The sequence below is a fragment of the Phalacrocorax aristotelis genome, chromosome 4 (genome assembly GCF_949628215.1).
Source record: "Phalacrocorax aristotelis chromosome 4, bGulAri2.1, whole genome shotgun sequence".
Classification (NCBI taxonomy): Eukaryota; Metazoa; Chordata; class Aves; order Suliformes; family Phalacrocoracidae; genus Phalacrocorax; species Phalacrocorax aristotelis.
In genome coordinates this window covers 1,766,809-1,781,349 of record NC_134279.1, presented here as the reverse complement: position 1 = coordinate 1,781,349, position 14,541 = coordinate 1,766,809, and the positions used below count along the sequence as shown (strand labels likewise).

Genomic DNA, 14,541 nt, shown 5'->3' with positions numbered 1-14,541 from the left:
TAATGAGGTCCAATCCATAGGGCACCTGCCATGTGAGAGCTCTTACCTTGGGCACAACTCTTCTTTCAGAGAATTATCAAAAAACCCATGTGAAGAACACGAAGTGTGAAGCCCCTGGAAGAAACCAAGCCTGTTTTGCACTGCGTTAACATCGATTTACCTACGCCTGAACTTCCTTTGTGCATTTTAAAAACTCGAGAGGTAAAAGGACTTCTGTTTTGAATACAGATGGTTGGCATCTTCCTAAGGTACCGGTAGTGGCTGCTGGAATCTCTGCCTTAACTACAGTTCAGATGGTGACAGGCTCAAACTGTCTTTTCCAAGGTACCTCTCTCTAATACTTTTACAGAGTTAACAACTGAATTTTGCCACATGAAACACCACCCAGCAGTCTTGCAGAATTTTTTTGCGGTATTTTAACACACTCTCACCTTGTTGAAGCTGCAGTTTCCTGTTAAAATAGACACCTCTCAGGGACTGTTGCTCTGCAACCCACTCCAGAAGTGGAAAACCAGTGCAGTTTGCGACTGTTGTTATTGCCAGTTGCAAGTGATTTACCCTAACAGCTTGTGTATTGAACATTGATTAATAGAGCTTTTTAGCGCTCTCAAGGGGTGCTTAAATGGATCTTAGGATTTTGTAAAGGGTCTTGCTAACGAAATGTTAGTATCGGTGCTCTCTACAGGAATTTCAGTTCAGCTAGTCGTTTACTTCAGATTTACCTGCCCACCTTAAAACTGTCAAGAGCGTACTCGGAGAACGTAATTCTTGGCAGAATGCACGAAAACAGAGGTTTAGCGGAGACCTGACGCCAAAGAGAGCGACGCAAACTTCTCCTGACAATGCAGTGAGTTGGAAATTTGGCCTCGTAGTATTACTTTTCCATTTTGCCTATTTTTGTTAACATCATTTAGCATTAAAATCAATAATTACAGACCCAATACCAGAATACTACTGCCAAATTCCAGAACCAACCACCACAGCAGCAGAAGTGCGTGGAAATCCTCCCCCCTCACCCGGACTGCAGGGCATCGTGCGGGACCCCCCAGGTGACCACTGGAGGCACCCGCACGACCCAGGGCGCTTGCTGGCTCATTAACAGTGGCATGTGTTTCCTGCCTTGCTCATCTATGCAGCAATCAGCTGTCCCTCCCACCCTCTCTCCTGCTGGGTTCAACACCCAAAGTTTCTCCTGACTCTGTTAAAACCCCCACGTTTCCCTAGACTCCACCTTTGAGATGAAGACCTCCCTGTTTTCTTACCAGATTAGCTCTTCTCTCGAAGTTCCCGTCCGGATCCATCGTTCTTGAAAACAGGCGACCAGAAGTGGATAAAAACCGGCATCAGCTTTTTGCAACAATACCGGAATGACCTACCCAGGTGGTGAAAGCGGAGCGCGGGGCGCTACGACGGAAGCTAGCTTTCCTTCCTTAAGCCTGAGCGTGAGTCGGCGCGTCCGTGTGCCTGCCCGCAAGTACACACGCCCGTCACGCATCCCCACTTGCCCCCGCGTCGCATCACCTCGTGGTCGCAGGCAAGTCGTGGCTTTAGGTAAATACCAGCTCCAGAGGCGAGCCTGGACTTGGCAAATGAGAAACACAGCAATTAGATGAAAGGATGCATTTCAGAGTGGGTGGGCTCAAAGCTGATTAAGGAGAGATGGACCAGAAGGCCAGGACTCTTTTTTAGAACATGCACCTGTACTGAAATAACATGGGCGAGGTCGGGGTTTTGTGGTTTTGTTTTTTTTTTTTTTAATGACTAGTGCAGACCTGAAACCCTCTCATCAGCTCAGAAAACACCTCCAGGTGAAGGAGAGGAGAGCAGCTGCCTCCGGTTCGGCTGGCACGGGGTCCCTAAGCTGCCCTTTCTCAAAAAGCTAAGCCCAAAAACGTTACGTGTTCTTGACAAAAGGGTCGGAGCTGCCACCTGGACACTCACACACGAACCAAGAAGCCTTTGGATCACTGGAAGTGCGCTCCTTCCTCTCCCCAGTTTCTCTGCAACCCGCACTCTCCGATGGTAAAAGCAGGGCCTCTGTTTTTAGAAATCAAGTTAAATATTAAATTCAAATAAGCTCTTTTTTCTTCCCCAGATGGTAAAGGTCACGCCTGGGATGTAAACGGCCCTTCATTTTGCAGAAGACGAACTGAAAAACGAAAAAACCAGACCCTCCCATGTGAATCGAACCAGAGAAGAGTCGTTACGTTAAAGATTTTATTGCTACGTGCTCCCCAATACAACAAACAGTATCAGTAGTGTACACTTTATAGAAAGAGAAACTAGCTTGGTAGAAAAGAAATCAAAAAGGTACAAGGATTATCTACACCCACATTGTATATATGTAAAAGATAAAGACAGAGAGAAAAGAGATTTTGACTTTTGGGGGATTCTGAAGACACAAACACACCCTATTTGTCTGTTTGAGGCTCAGGGATTGTCTGTACAATCTGCTTAATACTAATTTCTTGGACCTTCAAAAGCCTTGCAGAAAGGTAGCAGCAATTCTTTAGAGGCGTCAATACTGTAGCGGGTTAGGTTACGCGCACCACGACGCAAGATGCGCCTTGCGTAGCGTGACCCTATACTTCCCCGAACGGGATGAACCTACCTACACTCTCATTTACTTTATAAGGCTTCCGATAACCATTTTCATCCTTATTTCTTCCTAGTGATTCCGCATAACCACTACGGGTGTTTCTAGAATTTCCTCTTTGGCGTCCTAATTTACTTCACGGCGTTTGAGAGGTACATATTTCCCTGCTCTTTTAACTGGGTCAATAATGAGGACTTTTTACGGGGAAGCAAAAATTGCACGTGAAACTTCAATAACCTATTTAGAAATGAAAGATGCCTGTAACAAAAAGCTGTCGTAAGACCTTTTTTTTTTTCTTCTTAAAGAATAAGATCAACATTTTCTCTACAGTAGTTTAGTTAGCTTAAATTTCTGTTCTATCCATATGGCATAGCACGTACAGGTATCTAATTACATCTTTCTATTTTATCTTGGCAAAAAGAATAGCCAACTGCCCTTAGTGTAAATATTTAGTACATAAAATACTATCAAGAAATCAACTTTTAATAAATATCTTTAGTTCTCAATCCTATATACAAGTACTTTACAGCAACACACAGGAGAGAGTGCGGTCGGGTGGACTGTGAACAAGATGGCTATTGACATAAATTACTAGCGCATTATTGCAGTCAGATGCATTGTGGTTGTGGAGATTTTGAGGTGAACCATGCTGCAAAATAAATATCTCTCTCACCTTTAAACCGATGCTTCCAGTAGGAAAAAAAAGAAAAAAACAAAATCTGTTTTAAGTCTTGCCACAGCTGTTCCTTGTGAGCGCCTATTCTTTCTACCTCTGTGACGCCTCTTCAGCTTCAGAAATAACAAACAGATCATCTGGAAAGCAGGACTCTTTTTTTTTTTTTTGACTCGTGAACATTACAGTACTTACAGTATATACAGGGTTTCCTACGCTGGCCTGACCTCTTCGGCAACAGGAGCCGGGACGGACGGCACTCAAGCGCAGCAATGCCTGCTCAGCGCAGGCTGCGGGTGTCGGGGTTCCCTTCACAGGCACCTACAATCGGTTTTCCAACCTGTGATGGGAATGACGCTAAAATTTCTAAACCTGCTTTTAATGGGCGGGTAGCTATGAGTAGACTCATGCCTTCAGGTTTACACTTCCCCACCCCCCCACCCCCATCAAAAGAAAGCATCACATTGTTGATACTCAAAGAAACCCACCCTTTCCTAGTGTCAGTAGGTGTAAATCATATGAAAACGGGACTCCTCCTTTTATGATAATGCTGCTTTAAGAATCAACTCTCGGAACGTAAATAAGGCAGTACTCAATGGCAGGCACCTAGCAATTGTCCAGAACGCAACATAGGTAAACAGTTGTCTGACAGCACAAAACTCTTAAAAATAATACTGATTTTCTGCAATATACAGTATTTACACAACAGCTGCAAATTTGCTCATACAATATCCGTTTATATAGATAAATTAGCAAAACAAGTCTTACGGGTTCAGTTGTTCCGCTGCTATTTTGTATAGTGTAAACGTTTGGTACCTCTTGTAGCGGGGCATTTTCTACGCGTGAGTGTTTGAAAACCAAAAATAATGAGGTGGGTGCTGAGGTCAGGGCCACTTTTCTGTACTAGAGCTCGACTGACGCCCTCAGCAACTCCTGCTCACTGCTAGGAATATTCTTTGGTGCTTTCCTCCGTCGCGTTCAAGCTAGCCAGGTAACGCGGTACGGGAGGAGGACGGGAGCAACTAGAAAGTGAACCAGCACTTCTCGTTCTTTGTATTTACAAGGAAAATGAGTTGATGACCTGCAGTGTCCTGCTTGTGGAAAGCAGCGTGCGCCACAGTGTCCAGAAGTGGGGGAATTAAACCCGGAGGGCCAAACAAAGCCTCTTTCAGTGGCTATCCTCCACGAGGCATTCACGTTCATCTTTCCACAGCGGAGGGCCTCGAAGGCCGTCTCTTCTCGAGGCGCTTCTCGCTCTCCCTTGAGGTTCTCGATGGAGAAGGAGCACCCGCTGTGGTGGCATTAGCTGGCACCGCGGGAGCAGCGGCTGCCAGCGCAAGGGCGTTACGAGCACTGAGACTGCTGCTGTTGGCCGGTGGCTGGTGCAGCAAAGCGAGCAGCCTGGAAGTCTTCCTCGCCTGAGGAGCTCTCCGCTGCGGAAATTCAGCACCTTTGAAAGCCTTGGGGATGGACGGGGAGCCGTGCGCATCTGCGTCCTCTTCTGTGAAAGAAAACCTGCCTGGAGGACTTCTCCCGGGCAGGAACTGTGTGTAGTGGGGCACTCCAGGTGTCGGCATCATCAAAGCCCCAGGCAGATCGCTCTCAAACTTCACCTCCTCTTCAGTTTCAGCAGCTTCGGTCAGGAACGGCGGCGGGAGGGTGCTGCTGCGCTTGCTGCAGGACTCGCAGCACAGCTTGTTGTAGCCGGGGATGGAACAGTAACGCGCGAGCACTTCCATTTGACAGAAGATAGATTTGTCTCCCATACAAGGCTCATCTGCAAAAGAAACGTGATGTTGATTGCAAACCTAGCGAAGAGCGCTGAAATGCCCGGACAGCATTGAGATGGGCACTCATAAAGTTCTGCCTGTGTTTCATAAACCATGGGCAACTCTGAATAGGCAACGTGAGGTGCTTCGTCCCGACAGAACTCACCGCCACCCTGAAAAAACCAACCCTCGTTGGAACCGACGAAATCAGTGGTCACTTTGAAAACGTCAGCTTCGGTGCGCACCAGGAGCGAAGAGCTGTGGAAAGGCACGTTATATCTGCGGAGGGGCACGTACCCGGCCAGGTGTAGTCCTACCCACCCCGAGTCACCTCCGCTTCTAGCCTGAGGACATTATCTATCAACAGCATTAAAAACAATGCAATCTTCCCTTAAAGACATTAAATGCCAAGCAATCTCTCTCAATGATGCCTTTTATACGATGTCTTAAAATAGAATGTTATAGTTGGATAAAGTTTTATTTAGGTAAAGTCTGAGTTTATCAGTGACCTAACCATAACTGGAGTACTGACGGCGGGCTTTTCACAGATAGGTCGGACATAAGATGCCTTGGTGTTAAGAGCGTGGCATTGCTTTCAGTCAGGGAAAAGACGTTAACGAGGTCAAAGATCCGTTAGAGATCCCAAATATGCCATTGTTTCTTTGAGCATTTGCTGGCCTCACAAACGGAGATGCAGCGTTGGATGAAACCGGTAGAGAGGAAAGCAGTAACGCAAGAAGTCAGAAGGAGAATAACGCTTTGATATTGAGCAAAGAGCACCTCAGTACTTGGGCTCCTTCAGACTGTCGCGTGAGCTGAGAGGCGGAGTCCTAAGTTTTACTGTTGCCAGGACTGGGACAAACCCTGAGAGCCGGTAACGCTCGTGCGTAGGTGGCACCGTTGAGAGCTGTATTATTAATCTTGCAGTCTGCTGTACTGACTATATCAAGGTACAGGCTCCCTGGGTAGTTCCCAAGCTCCCGTGGGACTCTGTATGGGAATGTGAGTTTAAATTAAAACTTCGCTCTCATTTCACAGGAAAACGTCAAATTCTCAGTTAGTATCTGACCAGAGCTGCATCACGGCACAGGTGACAGGAGATTGGCTCTGGGCATTTGAAATGAGCTGCACTATTTGCAGATTTTAAAAAGAGGAGATTTAATAGCTCCTTATTATTCTCCTCCCTGTGTCTAACTCATCCTACCGCTCCTTTACACTGTTACGGATCTGTGTAGTTTGGAACATGATGTGCCTCGGCAGCACGAACAGCCAACAGGGGACGGTGGGAAGGCACCTCGCAAGGTCACCTCGTCCAGCCTCGCTGCAGGGTCAGCGCTGTTCAGAAGAGCATCTTGGTATTCTGAACTCAACGCATCTGCAGGCAGGCAGGGGTAATTGCCTCCCCACAGGCATCTACAGGGACCCTCAAAACAGACCCCGCGTCTCAGCGCTGCGTTCCAGCCGAACCTGTCTCTCTCCCACCGAGGGCTCAGCCCAGCGGCTGGGACTCTTGAGAAACGCGGGGCGTCTGCATCTCCCCTCAGCCTCCTGAACGGGGTGCTACGGCCCTGGCAACGCTCCGGAATCAGACCAGGAGCCTACAAACACCAGCATGTCACGGGACGAAAAGCCAGCGATGGGGACTAACGAGGAGCTCGGTGCATCCAGTCGCTATTCGAACACTGCAGGGAGAGACCAGCAGGAAGTTTCCACTAGCAGAATTCTCCCAAGATATCACAGCTGGCTTGAAATGGTATTGAAGGATTTTACTTAAAATAGAAGTATGCAAAATTATTACGTGAAAAGCCACGAGTTAAGCCCAGCTGTTGAGAAGATCTGTTCCATGTCTAGTCCTCCATTCAAAGTTAGCAATTACGTAGTCGAATGAGTCAACTTGAATGAACGTAGTCAATTTGAATAAGCAACAGATGGCGTGTAACACCACTTATTAAGCTCTAAAATTAAATTAGCTTTCTCTACCGTGTTATTTTTTCACCTGCGTGCAGATGCTGCCACACCACATGTCAACAGTGCGTTAGGCAACCAAGCTTTCCTATTTTAAAATATTAACTGTAGCCCAACCTCTCCATCCGGGTAAATCAGCTTAATTCCACTGGACTCAGTGAAAATTACACACACGTGCATCAGTGGGGTTGTGGGATGTTGTTTATAAATAGCTAATTGTATGACTACAGCATGCAATATAGACATTTTCCTTGCTCCTAATCCCAATGTGCTTCCTTGGATAGATGTTTGCTGGTGCTTGACAAACCTAGCGTTACATCTGCAGCTTTGCATGGGAATAGACATACTCCACGAAGGCACTATAAGACTATTTTCAGCAGGAATTTAGCACGGGAGATTCAAGGGCTATATTTATAATTCATCTAAACTAGAAAAAGCTAATACTGAAACACAAATCTTTGCATCTTACATAGAACAATTTTATGCTTCTGCGTAAATGAAAGCACCTGATCTGGAAAATTATGGCAGTCGTCATCTCAACACACTGTGATTTATGTCACTATATAAGTCAAAGCAAATAGCATCACCTGAAGTGACAAACCAAAAAAAGAAAGTACCAAACCGTTATTTTTGCCTCTCCACAGTGACGACGCATCTTACTTGCCCCTCTTCTCTCGCGGTTAATTTTTGTGGTATCGGTTTGTGATGGTTGAGATTTTGTGACTCAAGCGATGGTGCAAAGATTTGGTTTTGTACTTATCTATTTTCAGTAGGTTCCATAAGTACAATGTTGCAGCTGTATACTCACAGAATCCCCTTTTTTTACTTTTTAGGTGAATTCTGCACAATCTAGTCAACCATTTCCTATTCAGTATGTAAATGCTTGTATCCTTCCGCTGATGCTCACGGTAAAAATCCTCCTTCTCACAATTTGTTACTTGCTTCACGGTAACTAAGAGTAGAAGAGACAAGAAAGCATATCGGCTCCCTAGGGAATCTTTAGAGGATGAAGCTACTAGACTATAATTCACAGCAACTAAAACCTTTCCACGTTACATTTTAGGGTTGGCACGGCTCTTACAGAAGGCGTCACTGCAACTCCAAGTGCGCGGCTTGCTGAGGGCATCCCATTGACAAACCTCGCTGAAAGCTGGTATTTGGGGACTGAACTTGAAAACAACACGTGCTTTCTCCTTCGTTCTGTATCCTGTGTTGCAAAGCAGGGGTAGCTCATGTCAAGACTTTTCAAGGGTCTGCTCTACACAGGTTCTTATGTGGAGCTCATCTATCTGTGTCAGTACCACAAAATCCATCCTTCTAATCTGGCACAGTCACAGGAACGTGACTGCTGCTCAGATTATTGCTACGGGCCTGCAGGATATAGTCCGGCCTCCTGTTTCCTTCTAATCAGAGACACACATGAAGTTTAAGTGAAACATCTATAGGAGGCGGGCTCAGTTTTCCACACGAGGAGACTCAGCTCCAACGAGGCATATAGTGGAAGAGGTGGTGGCTCTTCTGTATGCAGACATAATTTTTTTCATTAAATGGAAGAGGCGTGCTTATGTGCCACATAGCACGAAAGAAACCACACCGACTGTGGCAAACGTTCACACCAACAACTCCATTAAAATTAAACTCTCAGCGATCTTGCACGTAGGCAGTAAATCATTTGTCAAAACCACCTGACAGAGACTAATGTTTTGCCAAGCCTAAAGCCCTGAAAATCAAAATAGTAATCAAGGCTATACGGATTTAAAAGTAAAGGAATGCCATGTGTGACCATGCATGAAGAGCTTATCTACATAAATATGACATAAATATCGATACTTTAGCTGTATTTCCCCCAAAACACAGAATGCGGTGGAAACCACATCAGAAAAGCGTGGCGAAAGAGAGAGACTATTTGATCTGAAAGAATACTGGCGGCTACTTACTGCTTGGTGAAGGTCACAGCCCAGAACCCTGAGCAGAGCAGAGAGGTTTCAGCTCAGAGACGAGGTGGGTGTAGCCGGGCCGAGGGGCAGAGCCCACAGGGACCCTGTGGTTTTGTCAAAGGTATGGGGGACTTGGCCAGGATGGAGCAGTCTGTGCCCTTGTAGCACTTCACAGTGTTTTTGTAAAGCTCCGGTCGTGCTAGAGGTCTGCTGCATCAAGGCCAGGTGTATTAATGGCCATTAATTCACATTTTTTTAATAGCCGTTGAGATGCGTTGCCGTGCCCTCTCTCTTTAGGAAGCGTACCGAGGGTTTCAGAGCCCTGTTAGGCACCCGCCTAGACGTGACCGCAGAAACCCTTCGTTCCCTGGGGCATGCAAGATGGGGTGCATATTAAACATCCAAAACCCTAAAAATACAGTGAATATTGACCAGTGTGATTCAACTGCCATTTGTAAAGGGCCTGCGCAAGGCCGTCTATTGCTTATATCCCACAGAAGTGGATCGTAGGTCAGTGGCTCTCGGCTCTGGGTATTACTTATGGTGAGAGAGAAGTAGTACTCTCACATGGAGAAAAAAGACTCTGTGCTGCTTAATTCTGAAAGGTAGGAACAGAACAGTGGCTATTCAAGAAAATTCCAACTGATGCTTGAAGTACAGATTCTTTAAGGTGATGCTTAAAGCATAAGATCAAAACTACCTGAATGGTTTTGCGAAGGTGTAGCCCTTGGTTCTTTCAGTTCTGGAAATATTTTTACCACCAGTGAAAAACAGGATTTTATCTCTTGTACTTGCTTACAGAGTCACAGACAGTGATTTGATCCCACCTAGTGGACACAGCGTTTTGTAACTCTTCATTGCTCCCAGAACTGTCTTCTGCGCTGAGTTCTTTCAGTGGCAGAAGACAAATAAGAGCAAAAGCAGACATCTTTATCAGACTCATGGGAAGCAGTTAGATTCCCTCTGTGGGAAAACACACTGTGCCTTCTAAGGACTCTTACTCTGTTTTTTCTACCAGCTAGTGACCAGAGTGTTAGGACTTCCATGAGGGATTTAAAAGCCAAATAAACCCCAAATCTTATAGTGTCACGGACCTAAAGGAAGAAAGGCTTTGTTGTCACACAAAACTTAAAAAACCTGTTCAAAAAATTATACGAGAACAACATAATGAGATTCCCAGGAGCCTTATTAATGCTCTGTGGTTCCATTTTTATATTTTTTTTTTTTTTTTTCATTTCCTCAACTGGCAGGCTTGTAAAACTTACCCTGGGATTTAGAAGTTGAGCAGGGTTGACTCTGGGTTGACCTTCACCTCTAGCACAAACATTTGCAAATGCACCCTGGCCTAACGTGTTTAAACCCCCCGTTTCAGCATGTTTACAAGACAGACCCCGGTGTGTGAGAAGCACCGATCACCTGGAGCTATGATATCAACGACGTGCTGGACTAAACCACAGGGCGCCGGGAGAATCTCTGAGGAAGAGCATGTTTTCTAGCACGCAAGAGATGAGCGGTGTTGCGTGGCTGTCTCCTGAGAGTGTAATATCTTTGAAGCACAGTGCAAGGTTGGTGTGCGCACTGCCCGCCCGTGAGCATAGGCTCTGCCCGGTCTCAGAACCCCGTACACATTCACGCAGCAAGGTCACAGGGAGTTTAGCTTCTATTTAGACCTAAATATAGGTCTTTTATTTCTCAATGGAGTTCACTCAAGGATGCAATCTGTGTCTCACATCTCTACCCAGCGCTGGGCTCACTAGACAGGCTGCACCGAGACAGGGATTGTCACCCTCACCTACGGCAGTCATTTTAAGATGTTCTCTTACCGTTACAGGGAGCGAGTTTACACACCCTCGCCGAGTCTGGCTTGTCTCCGTTGCACTGGTCACCGGCACGGCACGTGACCTGCCGGGTCTCGGTTCCCTCCCCGCAGGTCACAGAACACTACGAAACAGGCACAAGACAATTCAGGACATTCAGCTTTCACAGCGGTGGGCAAAGATCAGTGTGACTAAAATAGCTCAAGGTTGGCTTTCAGGGCAAGAGATGCTTTCCAGCAATTAATTTTGAATGAAGCCTTTAGTGAAGGCTGATGTTACGGAGAAATCTACAGAGGAGAAGGACGGTATTTCCCTTGATTCTTGCTTTCTGTAATGTTAAATTTATCATTAGAGCATATTATGGATCTTGCTACTTATTCTTCCTGTGGCCGATACCTGATCTTGACATAAAGAGAACACAAAAGACAGAGAAAACTCAGTGTTCACTGAGTTGGCTGTCGGGTTCAGCTGGTTGCTCCTAAGCCACTGTAACAATACCAACCCTTGCAGAAACTCTGTGGTTCCAAAAAAAAGTCCAAGTTGGTAAAAAATGTTACGCTATCCGCAGAAGCGGGGAAGTGAGAAGTTGGAAACTTGGAGAAAACCAAGCCAAATTTCAGCGTTTGTTTTGCGGGATGGTGTATCTGATACTGTATTTTCCTTGCTGGTTTCTGGAGAAGTCCGGAGGGCTACGGGAGCCCGTGGAGCAGGAGGGCATTATCTGCTACGGATTTTCAGGTTTTGGAAAACTGACCGGTGCAGCCCAGAGCTTCCAGCCCAGGCACAGATCGGACTCGGCAGGCGCGAGACAAAGGCCCGTCGCTCACTCACGACCGCTGCCTGCCTACCTCCGACCAGGGTCCGGCTTTCCACTGGGCAGGGCACGGTACCCGGTTGCAGGGCCTGCGGCTCTCAGGGCGATCTCCGCTGCAGTACTTGAAGTGGACGGAGCGGTTGGCACCGTCGTGAAGGGGCTGAATGCAACGCACGGTACGGATCTGGTAGCCTGAATTCCCGCAGGTTTTCGTGCAGTATTCCCACTCATCTGCTGCCCAGCTGGGAAGTAAAACGGAATAAGATGCCATCACAAGTCTTACCCATCAGCCATACTGCTGCCAGTCAGGCAGCCCTTTGTATACAATATGTTCGTGATGAAACCACTCAGTAAGATCAGTAACCATTCCTACACAGGTAGAAAAATCCACCCAGAACTCAGGAACTCGAGGCTAGAACGCTGTCAGGTTCCTACCGAATTTGGCCGGGGTTCATTTCCACACCTATGACAGGGAGCAATCGTTTCTATCTTTATGCGACACACACTTACAGAGGCTGCGTGCATTCCTGAAGATTGCACATTCTACGAATGGGCTTTGGCTTTTTGCTGGCTTCACAGAAGCTGCGATGAACCATTTTGTTATCACTTTTCCTGCGGCACCCGTATTTGGTGTACTGGAACCCTGGAAAATATTTCAGAAAAATCAGGAAAGGCAGGCCCTTTTTAGATTTTTGGTTTAAATCTAAGTTTTATGGCCTATTAAATGGTTTTGCGTGACAGATATTTACAAAGTATTAAACGCGCCCAGGCGTTGCTCAGTTGTCAGGCACAAGACTGCTGCACAGTGCTCTGTGGATGCTATTTATAACACGACACTGTGACAGGTTTTTAAGGCCAGAAGGGCCAGTTATGACCCCTTAGTCTAATCTCTGCATTACACACAAATCCTGGCATAGAGAGGGCAGAAATTACCTCCTTAACATCAAGCAGTAGGTCACCGGCTAACCTGGGAATGAACCCAGGTCTCGTTTTGGTGCTTCTGCTACCAGAACACATCACCTGCTCGACTGCTGAGTGTAAGAGTTGCTTTGACAGCCGCATTCCCGGTTCTTTGCCTGACGCTTATGTACACACTGTAAGTAAAGTGAATGTTCAGTAGCATAAATGTCTGAGTGTGTACTTCCAAAGTGGCTTTGGGTCCTGAATTTAAACACCTTCAATGCACTTTTTCTTCCTAGGCTGGAAGTGTGACGCTTTTGAACAATCAGGCACTTAAGCTATTTTAAGCTTGGGCACCCAAAATAACAAACTGCTTTTAAAAAAAACCAGGAAGGCCAAGGTTTCTAAAGCTTTCACTTCCCCCACCTTTTACTTTTCCACTTTGGGTAATTTGTCATTCATTACTAGAAGGTGCTACATCATCTGTTTACCTCCACCACAGGGTTTGGAGCACTGCGACCAACTCTTTAACGCCCACTCAAAAGTATCTATTTCCTCCTGTAGGACGTTGTTGCTGTTGATAGTTGGTACCGAATCCTCGTGAATGATGTATTTATAAGTCAGGCTAGATCTTGTGTCATTCTCCCGAGGGATGATCTAATAAGAATCAAATGTAAACAGTGGTACAAAACCAGAGCTATTATTCATTGCTTGGCAAAGTAAAGAAACCAAGGCCTGGCTCTCAGGGGAAACATGGAAATGGCTAGCTCACTCACTGGGGAGAGGAAATCAGTTTTTGTCTTCACAGTTAGAACTAACAAGAGCAAGATCAACACAGAGCCACTCAAAATGAGATACATTTCTAGGCTGGCATTCTAAGCTGGCCAAGCAGGACACCATCACCTAGGACGAAAGGACGGTGTGACCACATCATTCCCTTGGCTAAAGGGTAGGGCTGGTCTCAGACGGGGTTTGACACGCAATGGCCTTTTTTGGCCCACTGAAATTGTCCCCCCGGCATCCGACAGTGCAATACTGGGCTTCTGATGGACACATTACAGGCAGCAGTTTACAAGAGAGGGTAACAGCTCATGAGAAAAGGGCTTCAGACTACCAGCCGCCTCACCGGCGGGCGCCTGTCAGAGAGGCGTTACACAGCAGCGTTTCACCTCGGCGCAAGCTCCGCGCCGGCCGTGCGCTTTTTGTAACAGACAACCCCACCGTATTCCCGCTGCTTGACGTGTAACCTACCAGCACAACCACTGCATCGTGCAAGGGCCCGTCGGTGTGGAGAGTTTCTATGTCGTCTTCTATGTTGTACTCCCACTCCACGCCCAGGTCGATGAAAGATCGGGATCTGGCCTCCTCCCCTTTCCCGTTCAGAATATAGTGTCCTGTAGCCTGGTTCTTAATTGCTAAAAGGATTGGAAACAGTGCCAGTCGTGCCTCACATCATATCGTCAGCAATCACGGTGGCTTAGGTGAAACTGGACACGAGATATTATAGAAGGCCTTTTGCAAGAAAACCCAACACGCTAGCCAGTGGTATCCAAGGCTATCTCCCGCAGCCTCCAAATTCCAGTTTGATGACAGATGCATTCGCCTATTTGCTTAAATTTTTACCTCCTTATCCACGTGAATTACATATAGAACTAGAGACAGACGGAAGCGTGTCTCCCTATGTAACGTGCACGTCCCCCGTACTAGCTTAGTTCCCAAGAAGCACGGGTAGTAGCAAGGAACTCGGGTCAAATCTTGAGAGTCACCCGTCTTCCTTATTTGCGTAAGACCAAAACCGGTATTACTGGGAACGCCTGTTCATATAACAGAGACCTCCGCAGACTTTAAGGGCAATTCTCATATTCCTCAGATTATGAAAATGACAACTTTTTCATCCTATTTTAGTTCCTTTTGTGTATGTGTGTGTGGACTAGACGCCAACATCAGTAAGCAAAGAGCTGAGGCATTTGAACCCCTGGGAAACTACTTGGGTTTGGGTTCCTGCACCACACCTTGAAGTCACGCAGCGTGGGGATTATTAATGTGCTCCAATTAGAAGCCAATACATTA

At 46.5% G+C, this 14,541-nt stretch overlaps 1 protein-coding gene across 4 annotated transcripts in view; it reads right to left on the bottom strand.

Moving 5' to 3' along the window:
* Positions 1–2,203: 2,203 nt before the first annotated feature.
* Positions 2,204–14,541, bottom strand: part of ADAMTS3 (ADAM metallopeptidase with thrombospondin type 1 motif 3) — a 133,509-nt gene continuing 121,171 nt past the window's right edge. For all 4 annotated transcript variants that reach the window (XM_075089955.1, XM_075089957.1, XM_075089954.1 and 1 more), the window contains 6 exons: positions 13,723–13,886; positions 12,963–13,128; positions 12,082–12,214; positions 11,606–11,813; positions 10,764–10,881; positions 2,204–5,046 (listed from right to left, as the gene is read on the bottom strand). In XM_075089955.1, coding sequence (XP_074946056.1) covers positions 4,469–5,046; positions 10,764–10,881; positions 11,606–11,813; positions 12,082–12,214; positions 12,963–13,128; positions 13,723–13,886 — 1,367 coding nt within the window. In that variant the 3' untranslated portion in view covers positions 2,204–4,468. The remainder of the gene's footprint in view (positions 5,047–10,763; positions 10,882–11,605; positions 11,814–12,081; positions 12,215–12,962; positions 13,129–13,722; positions 13,887–14,541) is intronic.